The sequence below is a fragment of the Hyperoodon ampullatus genome, assembly GCF_949752795.1.
Source record: "Hyperoodon ampullatus genome assembly, chromosome: 11".
Classification (NCBI taxonomy): Eukaryota; Metazoa; Chordata; class Mammalia; order Artiodactyla; family Ziphiidae; genus Hyperoodon; species Hyperoodon ampullatus.
The window spans coordinates 40,817,845-40,840,803 of NC_136924.1; the positions used below are offsets into that span (position 1 = coordinate 40,817,845).

General features: G+C 57.4%; 1 protein-coding gene across 2 annotated transcripts in view; it reads right to left on the bottom strand.

The window, feature by feature from the left end:
• Positions 1 to 209: 209 nt before the first annotated feature.
• Positions 210 to 22,959, bottom strand: part of KIAA0930 — a gene marked incomplete at its 5' end in the record, with an annotated part of 40,226 nt that continues 17,476 nt past the window's right edge. The window contains 9 exons of one of the 2 annotated variants that reach the window (XM_079715287.1): positions 210 to 1,583; positions 1,940 to 2,098; positions 3,252 to 3,414; positions 6,181 to 6,375; positions 6,946 to 7,086; positions 8,341 to 8,442; positions 8,750 to 8,827; positions 8,928 to 9,050; positions 12,930 to 13,081. In XM_079715287.1, the coding sequence (XP_079571413.1) occupies positions 1,543 to 1,583; positions 1,940 to 2,098; positions 3,252 to 3,414; positions 6,181 to 6,375; positions 6,946 to 7,086; positions 8,341 to 8,442; positions 8,750 to 8,827; positions 8,928 to 9,050; positions 12,930 to 13,081 (1,154 nt within the window). In that variant the 3' untranslated portion in view covers positions 210 to 1,542. The remainder of the gene's footprint in view (positions 1,584 to 1,939; positions 2,099 to 3,251; positions 3,415 to 6,180; positions 6,376 to 6,945; positions 7,087 to 8,340; positions 8,443 to 8,749; positions 8,828 to 8,927; positions 9,051 to 12,929; positions 13,082 to 22,959) is intronic. The other variant, XM_079715288.1, reaches the window with a different exon arrangement.

The window sequence follows — 22,959 nt, forward strand, 5'->3', positions numbered from 1 at the left end:
CCCGACCCCACCGCTCGCCTCCCCAGCCTGGTGACCGGGGTGTGGGGTGGGGTAAGCGTCCCGATGGTCTGCCACCTGACCTGAGCTGAGCTATGCAGGAGGGCTGGCCATCTTGCCCTGACCCGGTCGTGCACCAGAACCCTGGAGACTGCAGTGAGGTAGGTGGTATCAGCCCCATCGACAGGTGGGCAAACTGAGGCAGAATGAAATGCAGTAGCTCGCTTTTAATAACAGCATACAAAATCTGGAGAAGCCCCAAAGTAGTCCCCGGTTCCCGGAGCCCAGCGCAAACCCTTAGAACGCGCAGAATGGAAACGGACGGGAAAACGAGCCCCTCCTCCTCTCCCTCTTCTCCCCCAGAGTATCTCTAACCCTAGTACACCAGGAACCCTTCAAACACTCCTGAGGACGCAAGCAAAACAGAGCAGCAAAGACCCAGCTGACGGCTTATTCCCTTGGGCAGGGGAAAGGCTTCTGTTCTCGAGGGGGCTCGCGGTTTTGAGAAGAGCGCAATGTGTCACCATAGGTGGAAACCCTTCAAGCTGGAACGAGGCCTGACAAGCCACGTGGAAGCCAGTTCCCCTTTGCCTCAGTGACTGGTCTGAGAAATGGGACCAGCACGCCCATTCAAAGGAAATAAGCTCTAGGAAACCAGGGAAGATGAAACACCCTATCCCCTCCCCTGGCCCCAGAGGACGGAGGTTCTGCCTGGAACCTTCCTGGGAGAACACAGACCCCTCCTCGCCCTTTGGCAGGGGCCCCACCCTTCTCCTGTCTGGCTACCAAGCCCTCCCTCCTGCCCTCAGAATCCAAATTCCGCAGGCCACGCCAGCTGAGGCGCAGACGGGGTGGCTGTCTCCAAGCTGGAGGTGTGTGTGTTGGTGATGCTCTTTGGCTGGAAGCAAAGGCCATTCTGGCAGGATGGGGGCCTGTCTGGAACCGGGCACGGGGTGAGGCATTCCCAGCCCAGGGCAAAACCATCAGACAGCCGTGCTCCCCGCTCCCCGTGGAAACCCATCTACAACCAGGAGTAAACGAGGGAGGACACACGATCGGGACTAACTTGGATGCTGAAGGTCATCGGTACAGTGTCACAAAATCTGAAACCACTGTTCCCTTAAGTGCTGACAGTCCGACACACCGCGTGCCCCCAGCCAGTGGTCTCTGCCTGCCGCCTGTCGGGATGCGTACATCGGGTCCGTAGGGCTGGACCCTCTCTGGATGCTGGCTGCTCCGCTGCTCTCTCTCTTAAGCCTCTTGGCACCTCTGGTCCTCTTTGGGTGCAGAGGGTTCTCCAGAGACGGGCTGAGGGTGCCGGGTGGGTGGGCAGGAGCAGAGCCAGTGGGGAGGAGAACGAGGCACTTCAGTTTGGGCTGGTGTTGGTGGAGCTGGCCCTGGCCCCGGGAGTCGAGTGGTCCCGCCTGGCTCCGGCTGCGGCGCTGGGTGGTCCCGGAAGACCCCAGTGGCGGTGGACAGGTAGGCACTTGGCAGCACTCCCAGGACTGGGCAGGGCTGGAGGCTCCGCGTGGGCTCCGCACACGGTTAGGTCATCAGGATGGGCTTCTGCCGTACTTCCAGGATGTCTAGGGTGGCGGGGAAGACGTGGGCGGTCACACCCCCAGTGCTCCATTTATGAAGGAAGCGCGCCACGTTGTTCACGGGCGTTTTCTCTTCCAACCCTCGGGGAACTGCAGTGCTGTGACCACCCTCCGTGCAGACGGGGAACGAATGGGCTTGGAGCAGCTGCACCGCCTGGCGAGGCCATGGGGAACGGGGCTCACACGGGGACTCTGGAGCCACTGCCCGGCACCGCCCTGCGGCCCGTCAGCGAGAGCTCCGCCTCCCCCTCGACTAACGGGGTGGGCGCCAGGGCACGGCCCAAGGGGACACCTTCAGGGGCCATGGTTTTCCCAGAGGTCCCACGCAAAGTCAAAATTACCTGTTAAAATCCGGTGCAGCGGCAAAGTGACGTAGGTTAAATGTGCATAAAGAAGGAAATTCCCGTCTGTTCTGTTCAGCTTCAGCCAGGACCCGACCAGGGAGCGCCCCGTGCCAGACAGGGACCGAGACCGCAGGTTGGTGGCATTGTGCAGGTCGGCTGGAGGGGAGAAGGCCGGTCAGGCCCAGGCGGCGGGGAGAACACCTCCCATTCCAGGTGGCGCCTCCCTGGCCCAGTTCGACCCTCTGCTGGGCGCCCCATCGCCCCGGCCTGCGACACCCAGCGCCCCTTCCTGCCTATCCAGCCCGATCCTACCCCTCAGGGCCCACCCCTCTGAGCCCTCCCTGACACCCCCTTCTCTGTCCTGGAGAGTCTCCTCTGTGGGGTCTGGCCCATCGCCACACTGTGTCACTTTGCTGCTCCCCTCTGGTACTGTCTGTCACTGGGAGGCCATGGGGGTGAGGCTGGGATGACCTGTCACCATCAGCCAATCTACGGGTCGCCCAGGAAGGCAGGCTGGGGCTGCGAGTGCTTTCCTGCTGGTCTGGAAGTGAGCCGAGGTAAGGAAGGCACTCGCCCAAGCTCACTCAAGAGCAGGTCGAGGCCGGTGCTGGCGTCTCCCGGCCCCGGCCAGGGTCTCGTCCAGCAGGCCCTCTGCCTCTGGGTCCTGCCGGTCAGGACCGTTGGACGCCACAGCCCAGCTCCTCCGGATGGCTTCCCGCTGCTCTTCTGACGAACACGGACCCGCTGCCCCGCTGCACGGCTGGCTGACGGCGGGGCCCACGTGCACAGAGAGAGCAGCGGGAAGGCGCAGGCCGGCCGGGAGACACTGCACACTGAGTGGCTGAGAACCAGGGCCTCTGCGACACCCGGGCCGAGACGCCCAGCAGGCCGCCAGACAGGCCCGCGGGCTCGGGGAGGAGGGCAGGGGAGCCCTGAGGGGACCGCACGGAGCAAGGAGAGACCCTGAAGGACCGCCCCCACCCGGGGTTCCAGAGCGACCCGAGAAGAAAAGCCAGGGAGGGAGGTGACAGCATGTGCACGCGGACCACGGCGCTCCCCTAACCCGGCAGGCGTTTCCCCCACCCGCTCGGCAGAACAGGCAGACCAGTGATGTCGGGAAGGCTCTGAACCCCTGAAATCAGTGCAGACTGCCAGCCGTGCCTCGCACGCTGAGCGCTGAGAGTGCCGGGCTGGGGGCGCCTCTCGGTGGGCCTCTGTCTGTCTGTCCACGGCTCCATCCCCGCCCGGGACGGCCGGCCCTCTAACTGTGGAGGGAGGGAGGCAGCAGCTCGGGGAGGGGCAGCGTCACCTCCCCCGTCATCCTCCCGGAAGAGTTCCTCGCTGTCGTTGGCCGAGTGAGACTTCTTCATCTCCGCCATCCGGTTGCGGGGCACCTTCCTCTTGAGGGACGGGGAGAAGAAGGCGGGCCGATGGTTGCGCTCGGGCGTTGGGGGAGTGCTGAAGGAGGTCACCTGGGAACAAGGGGCGAGTCACCAGAGCGGCCCACCGACCCGGGGTCCCAGCGCTCACCCACCTCCCGCCTCAGACGACGAGGACACCCGCCCTGCCAGGGCCCGGCGGGCGCTGGCCGCCAGCGCTGCCCCAGGAGGGACCGGGCTGCCCTCCTGCGGGCCTCAAACGCCGGTCAGAGGGTCGTCAGAGCCCAAAGCAAGTCTGGCCGCTGACGCAGCTCAAGCACCCGCCGCGGCACCGAAACTTCCCAGCCCTCCCACAACGGTAACCGGCATCAGCCCATCTGACACAGAAGAAACTAAGGCGGGACAGCGACCCTGACGTGCCCGAGGTCACCCAGCAGGATGGTGGCCACACCGGGTTGCAACCCAGGTCTTCTGCCCCTAAGGCCATGCTCTTCACCCTGATTTCTTCCTTTGGCTACTATGTCCCATCCCCCCTCTCTCCCAGCAGCCTTTCATAGACGTGCAGTGGCCAAGCGGTCCATGCTTCCATCTCCTCCTCTCCTCTCTTCCAGCCACACTGCCAGTCACCACCCATTCTCCACACCCACTCAGGGCAGCACTAAGGACAGACAGGCACGTGACAGTGGTCCCTGCCCTCAAGGAGCTCACAGTCTGCTGGGGGCAAGAGACCCAAAAGTGACAACCACAGACCGAATGTTGGTTGCTGAGACAGAAAAAGGGAAGCACAGGATACAGGGGAGCACAGAGGCAAAAGGAATCAACAGCCTGGGAAATCAGGAAAGGCTTCCCGGAGGAGATGCCGCTTGAGCTGGGTCTTGAAGGACGAGTAGGAGTTCGCTAGGTGAAGAAGGGGGGGAAGGGCGTTCCAGGCAGAGGGAACGTGGCCCATCTCCTCCCTCCTCCCCATGCAAACAAGAATCTGAGGAACAAGACGAGCTGGGACTGAGACTTCGGGAGCCCCATCAGCCTCCTCGTCACGGCTCCGACATCCACCAGAGTCCCGGCGGCCGCTGGGCTCCAGACGGTCATCCCACAAGCCAGGGAAGGTTTTTAAAAGATAAAAAACAAACACCAGAAACCACAATACACACAGAGTCTGCATTTGTCGTGCACTGGTTACAAACGACCCCTCTGGAAAAGGGAGGGGATAAGCGACAGTGAGCACAGAGGTGGGAGGGGGCCCGTGCAGTCCTGGGTGGTCAGGGCCTGCCACTGACAGCTGCGTGACCCTGGCAAGCCCCTCCCCTTGACCCCAGGCCTCCCTGCTACTATGGGCCAGGGACTTTCCCAGGCACCGTCTCCTTCACCCCCGCAGCCACCCTGAGCGAGAAAGATCATCACCCCCATCTGACAGATGGAAAATCAAGGCTCGGGCAGGTCTAGTAACCTATCTGTGGTCATTCGGCAAACAAGTGGCTGGAACGGGCACCCAGGTTTGTCCAGCCCAAGCCCAGGCCACGTCTTTACAAGGGGTTTCACATACACATTCGTTAGGGCCTCAGTGGGCAATTTAGGACCAAGGGGAAGAATAAGCCTCCTTATCTCAACTGTAAACCACCTCTATTCCCAAGACAACAGAGGCCCCTGCCTGGAATTCTCACCCATCATCACAAAAAAGAGCATTTATTGTTTCTGTTCTGCTTATAAAACACATTCATTGCAGAAACTTCAAAGCAAAAAAAAGACATACAAAGAAGGAAAACCGCCATCTGACTACCTGGAGATGTGCAAGGTGAACGTAATTTTACAGAGTTAAAAGTATTTCACGTGTGCGCTCCCCCCTCTCGGGCGCGCCAGCAGTGACGCACGACTTACACTCCCGGGAGCCATTTTCCCAGGCAGACCAGCAGCCGGCCCCATGGTGGCTGTGACCTGAGGGCCCCGTCTGATGCTCAGCGGCTCCTCTGAGCCCCCAGCACCTCGGGACGCAGGTGTTTTCACCCCATTTTTGGATGAGCAAACTGAGGCTCAGGAGAAGAGACCTGTCCCAGTTCACGCAAGCGGCAGCACCTGGATTCCAGCCCCCCAGCAGCCCCTCTCCCGGAGGTGCCCCCAGTGCCCTGTCTTCATCCAAGACGCCCAGCTCCGAGCGGCCCCCTCTGAAGACCCAACTGGGGCAAAGCAGCCAGCGGGCTGGAGACTTTCCTCTGCCTGAGCCCTGGGACCCCCTGGAGGCTCTACAAATAAAGCTGCCACTGACCTCAGCTTCCCACCCCTGGGGAAGGACAGTGGCCTAGAAAGAGCAGGGCTCAAAGGCTCAGTGCTGTCACACGAGAGCCATGTGACCTGGGACGGGGCAAGTAAATCAGGCAAGCCTGGGTCCCCAGGCCCGCAGACAGGGAAGCTCAGGCCCACCCGGGGCTGCTGGCGGCCTCCCAGCAGCTCAGGTGCACACCACCTTGTAAACAAGTGGCCGGGGCAGAGAGAAGAGCTGGGAGGCCCCAGGGCCTCTGCGCCCTCCGACTGATCCCGCTGGGGCAGGAGGGGAGGCTCGCTCCTCATCATCCCTGGCTCACCCTCCGGGAAGGCAGGTCACGTGCCCACACTCGCCCAGCAGGTCCACTGAGGCAGGCGCCAGGACCCTGGAGACTGAGCCCCGCTGCAGCGGCAGCTCAGGGCCCAGGCACTAACCTGCTGTGCGACCCTGGGCAAGTCACTTGCCCTCTCTGAACCTCGGCCTCCTCCCCAGAAGGCTGGGGATGATGACACCTACCTCACTGGGGGCTGTAAGGATCAGGGAGACAGTGGGAAGCAGATCTGAGGGACGGGAGGCCCCTCCCCGAGCTGCACAGCCCTTACCCGCTCATGCATGGGCGAAGCCGGGCTGGAGTCCTCTTCGGTCCCACAGGGGGACGTGTCACCAGTGGACACACGGCTGACCGCCATCTCAGCATGGCCCTTGCCCTGTGGCCCCTTCATGCGCACAAACTCCATGTTGTTGTACTTGTAGAAGCCAAAGGACATCTTCTGTGCCATGCGGGCAGCCACACTCACCTGTGGACGGGTGGGAGAGGGCCTGAGTCAGGCAGGTAGGGATGCCCTCTCCCTGGGGGCACGAGCAGCCCCTGAGGACTGCCAGCCCACCTCCAGGGGGACCGAGCCCTGGCTGACCCGGGCTCGCCCACAAGGCAGGGCAGTGCCGGGGCGCTAGGGATCCCTGGCTGATGCCCTTCTCAGCCCGATGACCATGCCCCACGCAGGGCCAGCACAGGCTGGGAAGAGGGCCCCAGCCCAGTGGGACCTGAGACCACCTGCCCTGTCCCTTCCTCCCAGGCTCCAGAGAGAGGACGTCCTCGGGACAGTGCTCAGCTGCGGGAGAGCGGCCCGTCCACCTGGACTCCTCTCCCCTCAGTTCAGTCAAGCAGGGGCCAATCCAGGAGGGTCTTCCCTCAGGGGCCGGACTGGGCCGAGACGTGCTGTAGAGAGCACAACACAGCCGCCTAAGGGGGCTCCGGGGGGCTGCGGGCGCTCCGAGCAGGGGCAGGTACAGCTCCGAGCCGGGCGAGGGCAGAAGGGGGCCTGGGGGGTGCCCGCCCCTGGGCCCTGGGCCCGCCCTGCACTCACGCGGTTGTCGTACACCTTCTTGAGCGCCTCGTAGCGGATGGAGCCCTGAAAGATGACCCCTTGGAACGTGTTGGTTTTGTCACTGGCCACCAGCTCCACACAGACCATCTCTCCTTCGCCCACGGTCATGTCGCTGAACACCTGGGGTGGGGCGCGAGGCAGAGACGGGTTCATCACCCGCCAGCTGCCACCCCCCAGCCGCAGCCCGGCTCCCGGCCCAGCACCCTCTCACTGGCGCAGGGCGAACTGCTCAGGAACTCCCACTTTGCAGGTGGGAACACTGAGCCACAGACGTCAGGGTATTTGCTCAAGGCCCCCCGCGGCTCCACCAAGACCAGCACAGGAAGGCGGACAGGCTACCGCGGGGCGGGGACAGTGTCTACAAGGGGGTGGGGTTGATAACAGTGACTCTGGGACCGGAAAAGGACGCACCCGCCATGGCCACCGGAAGGACACTGTCCCCATCACTCTTCCTCACGCCAGGGAGTTAAACGGTCCACGGGGACCGTCTGGCCTGCTTTCTAGGATCTCCTCCACCCCGGCTGTGGGCGCTCGGCCCACCCACCCCGAGCTTCACGGTTCGCGTGCAGGCACCAGCTCAGGCGCCCGACGGACGGACCGCCCAACCGCCGGGGTGGCCCGTGGGGGACTCCGCACCCCGCCCCTGCTCGAGTCACCGGTCCCGGGGGCCGGTGTACAGGCCAAGCTCTGAGGTCATACAGACTGAGGTTCAAATCTCAGCTCTGCCACGGATGAGCCGTGTGAGCCTGAGATGCCTCAACACACCAATCCAATCAAGAAGAGCCCTGAAACACAGGCCCCCTTCTTCCTGAGTCCTCCCAGGGCCCCGACCCACTCCGGTGGGTGCCGGCACTGCTGCCAGGGCCTCGACAGGGGAGGGTGGCTGGACAGGAGCTGGCAGGGTCGCAAGTGGGATGCAGCTGGGTTCCTGGCACCCCACATTTCCCAGTCGAGTCACCTGCCTTGGGCCCCAGTTTTCCCAACCTTAAAATAGAAGCTTGGTCCACATGACTTCTAGAGCCCTAGCCATCTTGGACATCCTAGGATCCCAAGGTGTGGAGGCCCTGATTCAGCATTCAAGGGCCATAACAATGATTCCTCCTGCCTGGGAAGCACTCTCTGTAGGCGTTTACGGCGCCTGCTCCCATTTTTCATGAGCTCTTTGATCTTTCAACCCTGATGCCCATTTTACAGATGAGAAAACCGAGGCTCTGAGCCAGGTGAACTCACTTGCCCCGAGTCAAACAGCAGGAAGAGCGGGAGCCCAGCCCAGCGCCCACCGCCTTTCTGAAGGCGTGTGAGGCCTGAGGGAAAAGCGTCTCGTATTCCCTCGTATTCCCTGATGAGGGGGAACTAGAGGGAGACAGAGCCCACCTCCTCGAAGCTGTCGATCATGAAGAAGATGTTGGGGTAGCTGATCTTGGATTCTTCCCCTTTGCTGTCCATGGGATGTTTACTGGGGGATGCGAACACTTGCTGAAAGAAAGGAGACGCAGAGGACTGAGTGTGGCCCCGGCCCTGCACCCAGACCCGGAGCCACTCGGTGGGGTGGAGTGTGCTGCCCAAGGCGCAGGTCACTGCGGTCACACTGCCCAGAGCCAGGCCACGCTCAAGGTTGCCACTGGGAAGAAGCCGTCTGGGATGACTGGTTCAGTGCTCCTGAGCAGGACATAGGCCCCCGAGGGCTGAATGGATTTCTGGAGCCAGACGCTCACCTCAGGGCAGGGAAGGGAGGGGGAGGACTTGCCTCCCAGAATAAACACGGGGCGGCCAGAGGGCTCACCTGGGATTTCTTCTTATGGATGTGGATGTCCCCCCCATCAGCTCGTGTGCACACAGCACAGGTCACCATGTAGTCCAGCTGGAAGAGAGCGCAGGACAGGGGTGTGGAGTGGTGTGCTTTCCCTCGGGGCCTTCTGACAGCCCCCCTCCTGGAGCCCTGCCCCGAGGCGCCCCTGTACCTTCTGCAGGATGAGGTTCAGGCAGACACTCTCCTCCCAGTCGATGTCGGGGTCTCCGAGGCCCGGCAGCTTCTTGGAGGCCCGCCGGTACACCTCCACCTCCACCTCGGGCTCGGCCTCGGCCAGCTGCGAGGCCCAGGGCAGAGGTGAGTCCCCGCCCCACGGGGGCGTCTTCTCCCTCACCACTGCACCCGCCAGGTGGTAACGCAGACGTGGGCTCTCTAGCTATGCGACCCAGAGTTCACCGAGAACTCAGCCTCCAAGGTTGTCCCTCAGGCCCTGCAGCGGGTGGGGGGGTCCCAGCATCCTGTGCCGCCCACGCTGCTCTCCTCACCTCGCCTACAGGCGGCCCGTCCACCCATCCACCCTCCACCACTGGCCTAGCGCAGGCAGCCCTGGGGTTGCTATGGTGACCGGGTACCGCTAGGCTGTAGGACGAGGAGGGGGCTGGAGGCAGCCCGGGCTTGCCGCAGAGAACCCGCAGCGCGCAGGCGCTGCGGTAGGGCCCGCAGCACGCCTGCCAGGGGCTTGCCTTTCTGTTCTTTTTGAGCAGTGCGGGCAGAGAAGCTGCCTGGGAACGGCTGTGTGGTCTCCCCACTCCCCCTCACTGCCCACCTCGCACCCCCAGGCCTGTGGGGTCGCCCCACATCGCTGCCCGCAGGCTGCCTTCCAAACTCTACCAGCAGATGTGACATGGCCCACCACGGCAGGGCGCCATCGTATGTGCACCTGACACGCCCCTCCCGCTCTGCATGTGCCGGTCCCTCCACACGAATGTCCTCAGTCCACTGCCGTCCCCTCTCTCTGTCCTACAACATTCCGGCCAGATGTCACCTCCTCCTCTTTGTGGGTCCCCAGACACCCGCACTCTTCCCACCATCACAGCACCGACGGCTCCACGTGCCACTGGCCACGCTGTCTGTCCGTCCCAACAGACTGCGGGCTCCCTGAGGACCAGGCCAAGTCTGAGAACTCATGGCAGGTGTTCTATGGAACATTCCAGCACATGAACAGCTAGACTGCCACACGCTCCCATGGACTCAGGCTCCCCCCCGACCTCAACACCCCCCAACCTTCAGGAGAGCTCGCACATGGCCCTGGGCCTCTTGCTCCAAACTCCTCAGTCCTGAGTCCAGGGTTCTTTCCCCGCGAGAAAGAGACCATCGTCTGCCCATTCCTTTCGCCTCCCTGCCCGGCCACTCTGGGAACACGCAGACCTGACCTTTCCCTGTTCCCGCCTGCCTACCTAGAGAATTCAAGGCCAAGTAGGGCTAAGAAAACCCTCCCTGACTAGAGCCGGGGCCTCTCCAGGCACCGAAATCCAAGGCACAGCTGAGTCTCAGATGTACAGTCCTTACTGGAGCCTCTGGTCTCCCTGCCTTTGAGAAAACACCAAGATTTTGCAAAAAAAAAAAAAAAAAAAAAAATCATCTGCAATCTGAACCCCAGCAGACGCCAACAGGCCGGAGAGGTGGGGGACAAAAGTCAGAGCCCACAGCCCTGCTGCCTCCCAGCTGTTTGCCCTCAGGCGGACGCTCCCTGGCTCCAGTCTCCTCACTGGCGAACCAAGGAGGGAGCAGTGCCTGCACCCCCGGAGCTGTGCCGAGGACAGAGGAGAGCGTGCCCATCACGGCAGTCGCCGGCTCCGAGGCTCCCAAGACTCTCACCACCCTCTGCCAGGGGACTCGTGTGGTCACATCGCCCAAACCTCTGGCCCCCCAGGTGTATGCGATGGGATGGCCTTAACCCGGCCCCCTTTTCCAGGAGAGGCTGAGCCCTAGAGAGGAGCTGACTGGACTAGGTTACAAGGCCAGTCGGGGGAGACGATGCTGGACCGGAAGGGCAGGTGTGGTGACCGGGGACCTTGCGCCAGGCTCCCGAAGGCGCTCAGCTCAGGACCTCTCCACCAATACCTGCCCCCAAATTCCACCCCTCCATCCCTCCCAGGGCTCCCCCTGCCCACACTGAGTGTGGCTCGGGTCCCACCCAGCACCAAGGTTGTGCAGGCAAGGCCTGTGCCACAGCCTCTGGTCACCAGATCCAATGGCCCGACTCCTTTCGTCCTGCATCCCCACGCCAGCCCACTTCTGGGGCCCTCCACCTCTCCAGCCAGTTGCTCAAGGTCTCCAGCTGGTACCCCCCATGTCAGGCTGGCTCAGGGCTCTGTCCTAGGCCTCTCTGTTACTCCCCCGAGGCTCCCTCCTCTTCCCATGCCATCTTGGTGCCCATGGACCCAAATCTGTAGTTCCTCCCTGACCTCTCTGCTCAGTTTCAGACAGGAAACCCACTGCCTGGAAGACACTGCCATCTGGATGTCCCACAGGCACCTGCGATTCAATCCATCCAATACCTGCCCTCCTCCTGTGTCCCCTCCAGACTCACCCCGGGCCCAAGCCAGAGGCCTGGCTGCCAGGCCGAGTCTTCCCTCCGCCCTACATTCAATCACCTGAAGCCCTGCTAGTTAAGCCCCCTTCCTGGGCCTTCCTCGGAGCTGACCCCTCCCCCACACCCCTCCCTCTGCCGGGCTCCGCTCAGCACGGCAGATCCTCACTTCTACTCTGACGCCCCCCAGCCCTTCCCCCACCTATGCTCCAGAGCCTGCCACATGGAACTCTGACCACGCCCTCTTCCTCGGTTTATCGGGCTCAGTGGTTTCCCAGGGCTCTGAGGATAAAACCTAAATTCCTGGGTATGACCCTCAGTGCCCATGTGATCTGGCCCCGCCCACCTGACGTGCCGGGTTCCACCTTTCTACACCCAGCCGCACAGACCACCGGCAACCACCTGCACGCACGGGGCTGCCACGTGCTCAGGCCCACAGCTTGGCCATCGGCCCCTCTGCTGCGGAGCACCTTTTCCTTCCCTTCAAGACTCACCTCACCCAGGTGGCCTCTGCTGACCACTCCCCTCCCTCTGGTCACTACAGTTGCCACACTGTGTTGGCTCCACGCGATGCACTTCAGGGTCCCAGTGCCCACTGGCCCCAGTGACAACACGGCCACACAGCCAGCTGCTGCAGACACCAGATGGACACCAGAGGACCCTGGCCCACCCCTGGGCCTTCCCGCATGACACGCAGCCCGGCCAGACCAGCCATATGGCCGCCGGCATGCAAGCCACCATGCCTCCTTTGCAGAGGGCACCAGGCCTGTCCATCTGCAGAAAACCCGTCACGCGTCAGGCTCAAAGAGCAGGCACATGGCAGGGAGGGCACAGCCCCAGGTGACAAGCCCCAGCCCAGGGCTGCAGGCCCTGCGGTGGGCACGCTGCAAAGACCTGCCTCCACGGCCCTCCTGTTTCTGTGTATTTAAAAGGAAGCAATGTGTTTCCATGTTTGGCATACAGGTTGCTTAAACATTTTACAAAATACTAAAAAAAGGTTCTGAAAAACATGCAAAGTCTGTTCGATCAACAGCTCTGCACAAACTTAGCAGATAAACACCTGAGGCGACTCATTTCACCATGAGCCCTCGGCTTCCTCTTCTGTAAAAAGGGGATAATAACCCCTGCCCTGCTGAGTCGCTGGGAAGACACAACGAGATCGGGAGGCAGAGAGCTCAGCACCGTGTCGGGTGCGTGGTGAGGGCTCAGGGACTGGTAGGCACCAGCATCATCATCAAGCCGGCTCAACTGCCCGCAGCCAGGGAGGACCCCAGCCCGCTGGGGTCAAAATCTTTGCTCCCCCACTTATTTACTAATTATGAGATGCTGGCCAAATCCCCCAGCCTCTGTCCGTGTTTCCTCCAGGGTACTACAGTGATAATAATCGCTGCTTTCCAGGGTCGTGGTGAAGATTAATAATGATGTCTATCGACACAAGCCCAGCGCATCCCGCCACCGGACGCGTGTGTCGCCATCCCCGCACGGTTCCTGGCGCCTGGCCGGTGCTAAATGAACACCACGTTCCCCTCTTGACTCGCACAAGGACTGCAGGGAAGCCCCTCTCTCACACCAAGAGCAGACCTCCAGGGAGGCTTGGCTGGGCCCCGAGGGGCCACTCACCTTCCGCCCGTTGACGGCGCCCTCGCTGCCCACGTACGCCCGCTTCCGGCGCACGTAGAAGAGCATGTCGTCCTGCCGCGGGGCCCACTTCTCCATGAAGTAGGTAGAGAACATCCAAGTCCAGAAGACGATGCGGTCATCCTTGAAGCACCCTGCACAGGGAGGCCAGAGAGGAGTGAGGAAGGACGGGTCAACCTGGCCCCAGCCCTGTGACCTTGGCCGGGCTCTGTCCCCCACCCCGCCCCCGACCTGTGTTTCTGGTCAGAAAGCAGCCAGGGCTCCGTGATGTTCAGAGCCCCCTTTTCCCTCACACCCCACCATGGGGCACCCAAAGAGGCTCAAGGCCACCTCCCAGGAGGCCCACTTCCTCCCCCCAGCGGTGGCCCGAGACCGCCCCCCCCACCCCATGGCACAGTGGACTCCAGCCTGTGGATGAATCAGCAGCTTCGATGGGGAAGGAAGGATGGAATCAGAGGGAACGTCATGGGCAGGCTGTCTGGCTGGGCGCCGGAAGGGCTCAGGAGGGGAGGTCTGTCAGGCAGGCACCTCCCTCCCCCATCCCCACCCCAGGCTGCGGCAGCTCCCACGGAGAATCCGACTTAAAGGAGCAGCTGCCCCTTTGCCAACCACTCTCAGCTGCAGGCAGGAAGCAGGGAGGACGTCCACCCTACCCTGACCCTGGCGCCGCAGAGCCTTTCGGCATGCCAGACTGACTGACTCTTCTTTTTATTACAAACAGGATTTCTTTATGATAAATCTTTATGGGACTCTTTCCCACACAAGGAGAAAAAGCCCACAGGCTCTGGTAGGAAGGACTGAGTTTCCATTCCAGCTCTGCACTTGCCACGTGACAGCGGGCAAGCATCGCAGCCTCTCTGACCCCCAGGTTTCTGGGGGTGAACACAGACGGAGACCATGGGCGTGCAGAGCCCGCGCCTGGCACAGAGCGGGACCCACAAAGGCGGGTGTCTAGACAGATCCGACAAAATTCCAAGATATGCTGCAGAGCTGTTTCTTAGAAACCCAAGATATTAAATTGCTCCTGGTTTCTTTCTCTTCTCCAGAAACTACTTTACCACCGTGACTGAGCCCTCGCACTTGGGTGCTGGAAGGACCTGACCTAACCCAACCTTGGAGGCGGGAAACTGGGGGCCGCTGATGCGGGGCTCTCCCCTGTCCTCACAGGCGGTACAGGGACTGGCCAGGCCCCCTGACTTGCAGCCCATGCCCCCTCCTCCGGGGAGTCAGCCATCAGGCTCTGGAAGACTGAGCCGCAGGCAGAAAACCCATGACCAGAGACCCAGGCTCCACACCAGCTCCTGCCCTCTGCCCTCTGCAGGGCTGCCACGGGCAGTCTGCAGCCCGCCCACTCCCACGCCCTGCCTGGCTCCCACGTGAGGGAAACAGAAGGCGCCTCATCAGTCAGGCGTCCAGGTCAGCGAGCCTGATTAAGACAAAGGCCACCCGTCAGCCTTGGCGGCAAAGGCTGGGAGAGGCCGCAGGGCTGACAGCCGCATCCCCAAGCTGGCAGGCACCAGGTGGAATGTCGTCGCTGTCCGCATCATTCTGCATCACCGCCCGGACATTCCTGCCACACCCCCATTCATGCCCCTACAGATCCCGACAAAATTAAGCAAAGGGGCTGTGTTATTACGAACAAAACAGGAACTCTCCCGTGACTTTGTTTACTCTCAGCCCAAAGCCCAGCAGAAGGCCTATCAGGCGAAATGCTCAAAGACTGCCCACGCCGACTGCTTCCTGGTCCCGCGGGGGATACACAAGTGACAAGCAGTGGGTCAGGTCTCCAATCCCCACCACCTGCCACAGTAAAGTACAAGCTCACCATCAGCATCACTCAGGGTCAAGCGCTGCCCCCCTCGGGCGGCACTCTCCTTTTATCCTGCAAGCAGAAGGAGCCTGGTGGTACCTCGGGCACCCAGATGGCTACGATTTGTTACACATTTGCCATGTTGAGTGAGCACCAGGTAGAGCTATGCAGATCATCTCACTGAACTCTGCCTGCATTCTGTTATGACTACTGCCCCGTTTCACAGAAGCAGCTGACTCTCAAGAGGTTAAAAAGGAGGCCAAGATCACAGAGTTAGAAACCACCAAGTCCTCAGACCTGTCAGACCCCCGCGTTGACATTCTTGGAAAACGCTGGACCCAGATAATGAATGCAAAGCGCTTAGCAGGCAGCTGGCAACCCTGGGAGCGCGATGAGGGAGGGGTTCTGGGGTTGGGGGAGAATGCCGGGTTTGCATGCAGGAGTGGAGTGCTGGACGTGGCACAAAGTACATGCCACTGCATTCTCTAGGATTCCACGTGCCGCCAGGCCTGGCCCAGTGGGGGCCACACGAGGGGTCCCGTGTCCCTGCTTCAAATGCTGAAAAGTCACTTTCTTCACAGCTCATCCGGCCCGGTCAGTGAGGGAGCCTGCAGGTCCCAAGAGTCTGAAGCAGACTGCCTGCTAGTACTTCTTCCTAACACGAAGGCTCAGCTCACACAGGGGCTGCTGGGGCCCAGCCCGAAGGTCACTCCGGGCCGGCTGCCCCCCACCCCCGACGGGCCACTCCCAAACAACCTCTCAGAGGGGAACAGCCCACCCCCCGTATGCTTCCAGTCCACGTGGCCATCAGCAAGTCCCCCTCACTGCCAGGCCCCCACCCAGGCTGGTGCCATCACCCCTAGAATGCACTGGTTGCCCCTTCCATTCCCATCTGACAGTCTGCCCTCCACACCACAGCCACAGGATCTTTATTTAAAGATTGTTCCCTGCCCCCCTTAGAACCTTCCCAGGGAATTCGGAATAAAAGCCAAAGTTCTGAGAAAGCTCTCCATGACAGCCCCTCCCCGCGCTGCTCAACAGCCCTGCTGGCCTCCTCCCCCTCTGATTCTCTGCCGCGGTGCCTTTGCACAGGCGTCTCCTTCCTGTCATTCCAGCTGCAGCTTAGACGACTCTCACCTCTTCAGAGAGCCTCTCTGGACACATTAAATGTGGCCCAAGGGGCTTCCCTGTCACATCACCTTGTTTTACTGCCGTCATCACCACTGGTCTTTCATATCTGTTTGCTGTCTGTCCCCCACTGCATGAAAGCATCTCAGGAGGAGGGACTTGTGTGGATGACCATCAGATTTCAGTGCCCAGAGCAGAGCCAGGCACACAGCAGGCACTCAATAAATGCTGTGTGAATAAATGGGTTGTCCCAAGTTAACAGGAAGCAGGTTCAGTAAGGTGGGTGACTTGCCCAGGTGACCACAGCAGGGACGTGGCCCAGCCACTGTCCCCCTGAGGCCTGGGTGCCCCACGCAGGACACAGGGCGTGGACTTGCCACTTTATTTCAGTCACAAGCGCTCTGACTTAGAAAGATCTTCCGAAGACGCCCCAAACACCACACGACACAAGGGCTGTAGCCCCCTCACTTAGCTTGCCCAGGGCTCAAAGCAATGGCTCCACAGGCAGGTGGGCCTGTCACGTGTGCTAAGAAGACCCCTGGGCATCCAGACAGGGCCCACCCCGATCCCGCCTTCCTGAGCACCTGCAGCCCCTGCGTGCCCGGCAGGTGCGGGTTGGGAGACCCAGCGCCAACACGCTCCGAAAGGAACAGGGGGGCTAGACGTTCGCTGTCAGCTGGGGACACCACACAGATGTTATCATTAGCGTAATTACTTCAGTACCAATGACAAACTCAGGAGGAAGAAACTCTACTCTCTCAGGGAAACCCCACGCACCTGCCTCTCTCACCCATGAGGTGGGGAGAGGCCTGCCAGAACCATCGCCAGGACCAGCTGTGGGCACCACACCCAGAGACGCTGGCGGAACAGACACGCAGACCATGGCCACGCCCAGGACACCCAGTTTAAAGCCAGAAGAGAAATCGCCAAGGTCAAGAGCTGCCCCCGATCCCGAGCACTCAAAATTCCCCTTATGCCCAAGAGAAGCATGGCTGAAATCAAAAGGAACATGAAAACCAGGGGAGGGAAATTCACAATAAATAACTAATTTCCATGTAGTAAAGAATTCACGGGGCTTCCCTGGTGGCGCAGTGGTTAAGAATCCACCTGCCAATGCAGGGGACACAGGTTTGAGCCCTGGTCCGGGAAGATCCCACATGCCGCGGAGCAGCTAAGCCCACACGCCACAACTACTGAGCCTGCGCTCTAGAGCCCGTGAGCCACAACTACTGAAGCTCACATGCCTAGAGCCCGTGCTCTGCAACAAGGGAAGCCACTGCAATGAGAAGCTCACGGACCGCAATGAAGAGTAGCCCCCGCTCGCTGCAGCTAGAGAAAAGCCCATGCAGCAACGAAGGCCCAATGCAGCCTAAATAAATAAATAAACAAACAAAGAAAATAAAGAATTCACATCATAGCAAGTTATGAAAAAAAATGCATAAGAGCCCAATAGATAAATGGGTAAAACACCAAAACAGGTAACTGCCAAAAAGGAAACATAACCACTTAACAAAAATGTGGGAAAATATAAATCTCACTAGTAATTAAAAATTCACATTGAAAGAACAAGTTGTCCTTTCTTTTTTTTTGGCCACGCCCCACAGTCTGCAGGATCTTTGTTCCCCAACCAGGGATCGAATCCAGGACTTCGGCAGTGAAAGCATGAAGTCTTAACCACTGGACCACCAGGGAATTCCCCAAATTGTCTTTTTTTTTTTTTTGTGGTACGCGGGCCTCTCACCATTGTGGCCTCTCCCGTTGAGGAGCACAGGCTCCGGACGCGCAGGCTCAGCGGCCATGGCTCACGGGCCCAGCCGCTCCACGGCATGTGGGCTCTTCCCAGACCGGGGCACGAACCCATGTCCCCTGCATCAGCAGGCGGACTCTCAACCACTGCGCCACCAGGGAAGCCCTTCCCAAGTTGTCATTTTTAAGAAGGCAAATTTGGTATTTTAAAAATACCACTTAGGGGCTTCCCTGGTGGTGCAGTGGTTAAGAATCTGCCTGCCAATGCAGGGGATATGGGTTCAAGACCTGGTCCGGGAAGATCCCACATGCCGCGGAGCAACTAAGCCCGTGTGCCACAACTACTGAGTCTGCGCTCTAGAGCCCACGAGCCACAACTACTGAGTCCACGTGCCACAACTGCTGAAGCCCGTGTACCACAACTATTGAAGCCCACGTGCCTAGAGCCCGTGCTCTGCAACAAGAGAAGCCACCGCAATAAGAAGCCCACACACCACAAGGAAGAGTAGCCCCTGCTCGCTGCTACGAGAGAAAGCCTGCACGCAGCAACGAAGACACAACGCAGCCAAAAACAATAAATAAATAAATTTAAAAAAAAGAAGAGTGCAAAAAGAAAAAAAAAAAAACCACTTAGGAAAACTGGCAGATTCTACAAAGTTAAACACATATTTACCAGTGATTCAGCCATTCCCAGGTACTTGCCCAAGAGAAATGAAGCATGTGTCTGGCACAGACACTGGTATAACAAGTGTTCACAGACACTTTGTTCCTAGTAAACCCAAACTGGAAACCAGGAGAAGGTACACGTGAAACGTGACATAGCCACTCAATGTTACTGGCGGTAAGAACAAACTGCTGATCCACACTGCACTAAGGATAAATCTCAAAATCATCACGCTGAGTGAAAGAAGTCAGGCATGAGAAAAGCTACACACTGAAAGCCCACATTCACATGACGCTTCAGAAAAGGTAAAACTATAGTGACAGAAAGCAGACTGGTAGTTGCCCCAAAACGTTCTGTTTCTGGTGGTGCTTTCACAACCATCAAAACTCATCCAATTACCTACTTTACGTGGACACAGTTTATTTTACATAAATTATACTCCAATAAAGTTGATAAAAAGTTACGACAGCCAAAGCTGGCAAGAGTACATTGAACTGGGAACTCTCGTATTTGGCTAGAGAACAAAAATCACTATATCCTTTGTGAAAAGCAAATGAGCATTTTTCTGCTTCTATGAATCTATCTTATGGAAAAGAAAAAATAGGAGTAAAGTAAATAAATGCCTTATGCACAAAGACATTCCCTCTGTATTAATGAGAGCAAATAATATAACAACAATAATCATAATAATAAGGAAGGAAAAAAGAAAATAATATTCTGTAATTATTGACATTTAATCTAGGTAGATTATGCTGTATGTACTAAACCTAATCTCCGTCAAGCTTTTAAAAGGACGCCTATGAAGACAAGTAGGTACATGGAAATGCGTGTAATATAATGTTTGGTGAAAAAGCAGAAGCTCAGGCTGCGCACACACTGACCACAACTACATACGTCACACGCCCGAAAGGCGGGAGCTGCTCAACCGCACAGGAAATATGTTTTCTGTTTTCTTTTTTTTTACTTTTAATATTTTTAATAGTAAGATGATACCACTTTTTCCCATGAATGTACGACTTCTGATGAATGTCATAAGGCTCATTAAAGTGAGAGGAGGGGGATAGAGAAGGGACTCCCCATCTTCAGAGGGAGGAGAGGAGGGTGGGATAGGAGACAAGCCAAGTCCAAAAGCTAGGAAGGGTCAAGGTCAGGGAGAGAGTTCAGACTCGTGGAAGCACAGTACAGTGTGCGGATCTACAGCCAAACATATCTGAGTTCAGGTCCTGACTCTCCTCACCCCTAGCCAGGTGGCCACGGCACCCCTCTGGATCCCAGTAGCTCCATCTGTCAGAGGGGTCTAACCTGCCACCTTCCCAGAACCAACAGTGAGGACGGGGGGCGGGGGGAGAGGCCAATACGAAAGTCCTTTGTAAGCTGTAAAGTTCTGTCCACATGTACGTTTGCGGGGACCCTCGGCACTGCTGCTTTGTGTGTCTCTGTCGGCAGCATGGCTCGCTCAGATGAGGTCATGGATCCCAAACCTGCCAGTGTCCCTAAACTACGTGGTACAGTAACTGTGTGAACAGACACATGAGGGGTAACTGGACCCTCGTGTGGCCTGTGAAATCAGTAGCAGCTTTTCCCAAGACCTGTCCAGCAAGAAATCCCCTGGGTCATAAACCCTGGGAGCCGCCAGTCCAACAGAGAGCTCCCTCATCTCCAGGACTCTCTCCTTCCCTGTCCCCCTGCCATCTGGCCACAGGGGCAGCAAGTTTCCGGACCCCTGAATCCAGTGGATGACAGACTTATGGGAGAGATGCAGCCCCAGAAACTGAGCCACTCACTGGGGCAGCACCACGGACAGCTCCATGCCCCCAGGCTGCTCCCCGCTGGGCTGTGGTCCTTGCAACCTGTTCTCATAATCCATGGTAGTTATGTTCTATAAAGTAGCCACAAACACTGACTTAGCAAATACCGAACCACTGCTCCTAGGGAAATACAGGGTCGAGTTCCTGCAAGTCTCTGGTTACATTTTCGTCGACCAATCAATAGGTATAACCTTGTTTTACGTGTGTTTCTGTTTAAAGACACCTTATTTAATATACAGTTGGGTCATTAACATTGAACTCCAAGACACCAGCTCTATAACTCGTGCCTGAACGAAGCTTATCTAACATGTATATTCTCCATAAGGCCCATCACAGCCTTCTCTTGCTTGAGACTGCACAGCACTTCAGCTTTACGCTTGGGGCCACTTTAAACAGCAGAATCGCCACCAAAAAGCACAAAAATGCAAATACATGGCACTAAATAGACCACAAAAATTATGAGTTGAAACAAGGAGGCAAGGTGTCACCTTGCTCAACCTCAGCTGGGACCGTGCACCTACCTCGGGTGACTCAGAGTTTCCCACCACTCTGCACACGTCTGCGATTAACCACAAAAGCACCAAAGGTACTGACGACTTCGAGGTTACGGATAAATTTCTGTTGAGTAGGTAAATCTGTAATACAGAATCCGTGAATAATGAGGATGCGCTGTATCAGAAAAACTGGTATCTGCCAGCTCCAAATGGGACGACGGGGATCCAGCCGCCTCCCCTGCCTGCAGTGAGTGACCTGCTTTCACAAGTTACCAGCTTTGAACTTCAGAACTGGGAGAGCCCTTTATAGACTAGTGACTCTGGGGACGCATGGAAGAAGGCACGCAGCTGTGTGAGGACAAGAACCCGTGCCTCCCACGCCCAGCTCCGTGCTCTACAACCACCCGGCCACAGATTCTCTACCTCATTCTGCATGACACTGAATGGGGGATGTAATCGTGCCAACAGCTCAACAGCACTGACAGTGATGACGGCTCACACGTGCCCTGCACTCTACAGTTTAGAAAGCCCTTTCACCTGTTACCCCTTCACAGCAACTTGATGAGGTGGGATAACCTCAGTTTAGTTTAAAACCTCAGTCTTTGGTTTAAAAATAAGGCAACTGAAGCTTGGGAATCCAGTGGCTCGATAGCATCGGGGGCTCAAACCCTGCCACTCATATTCTTTCCAAGGCCCTAGATGTAGGCATATGCATCTGAGTCTTCAGCAAGTCTTCAGCAAGACTTCAGCAAGTCTTTTTACAGTAGTGACGTCAGAAATCACTGATCACAGATCACCATGGCAAGCATAATAATAATATTCAAATCACAGAGGGAGCAATTCTACCTAATTTGATCTATTAATTTAACATGACCCAATAGAAAATGCCAAGAGAATGTTTTAAAATAAGAACAGCCAGGAAAATTCAGAGTGATGTGGGATCATGATTCTTATCAGATATTAAAACATACTAGAAAGTGAAATCCTCATGTCACCATCAACACAAACTACACAACCCTTCCGTGTTGCAAACAAAAAACCCACAGACTGTTGGCTGCCTGTCCTGCCACGTGGACGAGGTCGACTTGAAGGCCGGAAAAGGGCCAGAGAGAGCGGAGATAGGAGATGGAGACAGTGGGGCCCCTCAAGTCCTTAGTATTGGGCATTCCTAGTCTTCTGGAGGCTTTAGTTTTCAACCCTTCTACAGATTGTTAGCCAAAAATTTTGTTTATTTAAAAAAATTTTTTTTATTGAAGTATAGTTGATTTTACAAATTTGTAAAAAATTTACAAATTTTTTTATTGAGGTAGTTTCAGGTGTACAGCAAAGTGATTCCGTTATATATACATGTACATATATATGTGTATATATTCTTTTTCAGATTCTTTTCCTTTATAGGTTATTACTAATACTGAGTATAGTTCCCTGTGCTATATAGTAGGTCCTTGTTGGTTATTTTTTAAATTTTTTTAAATCAAAAAAAATTTTTTAATTATTTATCTTATTTAGTTTTGGCTACATTGGGTCTTAGTTGAAGCACACAGGATCTTTGTTGAGTCATGCGGGATCTTTCGTTGCGGCATGCGGGCTCTTTGTTGTGGTGCACGGGCTTCTCACTAGTTGTGGTGTGTGGGTTTTCTCTTCTCTAGTTGTGGCATGCAGGCTCCAGGGCGCGTAGGCTCTGTAGTTGTGGTGCGCGAGTTCCAGAGCGCGTGGGCTCTGTAGTTTACAGCACACGGGCTCTAGTTGAGGCGCGTGGGCTCAGTAGTTGCGGCGCGTGGGCTTAGCTGCCCCGCGGCTTGTGGGATCTTAGTTCCCCAACCAGGGATCGAACCCGCGTCCCCTGCACTGGAAAGCAGATTCTTAACCACTAGACTGCCAGGGAAGCCCCTTTGTTGGTTATTTTAATAAATTTCTTTTTGTCTAAGCTACCATGGATTAGTTTCTTCACTTCTAACCCTAAGAAAGAACTCAAGAGTCACCCAACTTTAAGGAAACAAACCAAAAACCCTCCCTTAATCCCACATCACCTCTAGCTACTGTCTCACCAGAAGCTGTCTCCAGCGCAAAGTTTTCAGTCCTCTCTTACTTGGACAGATATGTTAATTTACAGGTTTGTTAAATTCTACCATTGTTTTTTGGTTTTGTTTTTTGCTTTCCTGCAGAACTCTCTGACTTCATCTCTGCATCGTTTCACTGATTCTACCTTTCAATGTACCTGGAATCCAACCACTTCTCACAAACCACTCTGGCACCAGGGCCAAGCACCACCATCTCCCGCCTCTATTCCTGCCCAGCTCCCTAACTGGTCCCCATGCTTGAATCAGCTCTGGCCACGCCCCTGCTCTCAATCCTCCATGAG